Source organism: Psammomys obesus, unplaced genomic scaffold, assembly GCF_907164565.1.
Source record: "Psammomys obesus unplaced genomic scaffold, mPsaObe1.curated_primary_1811, whole genome shotgun sequence".
In the NCBI taxonomy this organism is placed as follows: domain Eukaryota; kingdom Metazoa; phylum Chordata; class Mammalia; order Rodentia; family Muridae; genus Psammomys; species Psammomys obesus.
The window spans coordinates 661,468-662,478 of NW_026594462.1; the positions used below are offsets into that span (position 1 = coordinate 661,468).

Genomic DNA, 1,011 nt, shown 5'->3' on the forward strand with positions numbered 1-1,011 from the left:
TAATATTAATTTACTGTGATTTTAAAATAAATTGCAGATTATCCCATTTGTTCCTCAAACATCTTAAAGCTCTTAATATATTTAAATAAATAAACAAAAGACACTCATTTTTTTTTAAACTTCGGCATTTATTTTTTAAAACACCCATTGTATTCAAATATAGCTTCCCGATGTATAAAATTAAGATTATCTTAAAAGATGCAGTATCATGAAGTATCTTCAATTTTGATGGATCGGCAATCATTATTAACAAGTACCACACACCTCAAGAGCTGGAGACAAATGTCAACTGTGTGCATATCTCTACGTAAGCAATAAGAAAATTTACAAATGGCAAAAAAACGTGACTCTTGATCAGGTGAGTTTAAGTCTTCAAGACCAGAATAGACAGTGGATTCCACATTTTCTGTTCTTCCATAAATCTAGTAAGCAAAATGATAATCAGTCAGTTATTCTTTATACAGCTTGTGTTTGCTTTTTTTCTTTCTAAATGTTAAATCACATTTAGAGAAATAATGAAAAATATCTACATAGTAGTGGATCTTAAAAAAATGGTAAGAGGTATAGGTGGTAGGTAATTCCAAGGAAACAGCATCTTTAGGATATAAGTGGACTGATATATATATCAACTCACAGAGACTTTGACAGCATTCACAAGTCCTACACAGGTTTAAACCAGACAAAAATCTCAGCACTGAGAAGGGAACACAGAGTCCTATCCCTAACAAAAAAGTTACTTGCAATTGATATCAGATGAAAAGAAGAAAAATCAATTTTCTCCAAAAGAGCAAAATTGGGAGAATCAATCAAACTCCAGGTCAGGCCTCATTCCAAAGAGTAACTGGCCAACATAAAACATACTCCATGAGTTGTATTTTTATTTTAGTTTATTTATTTATTTATTTATTTTTGGCTGGTTTTCTTTGGGTGTTTTTGTCTTATTGCTCTCCTGTTCTTAGTTTGCTTATCTGTTTTGGTTTTCATTTTTTTTTCCTTTATGTTGTTTTTCTT

General features: G+C 30.8%; 1 protein-coding gene across 1 annotated transcript in view; it reads right to left on the reverse strand.

Annotated features, from left to right (window-relative positions):
• Window positions 1-206: 206 nt before the first annotated feature.
• The window catches only part of LOC129685554 (prolactin-7A2-like), a 36,070-nt gene continuing 35,265 nt past the window's right edge, over window positions 207-1,011 (reverse strand). The window contains exon 7 of the mRNA XM_055619073.1: window positions 207-422. Within this exon, the coding sequence (XP_055475048.1) occupies window positions 207-422 (216 nt within the window). The remainder of the gene's footprint in view (window positions 423-1,011) is intronic.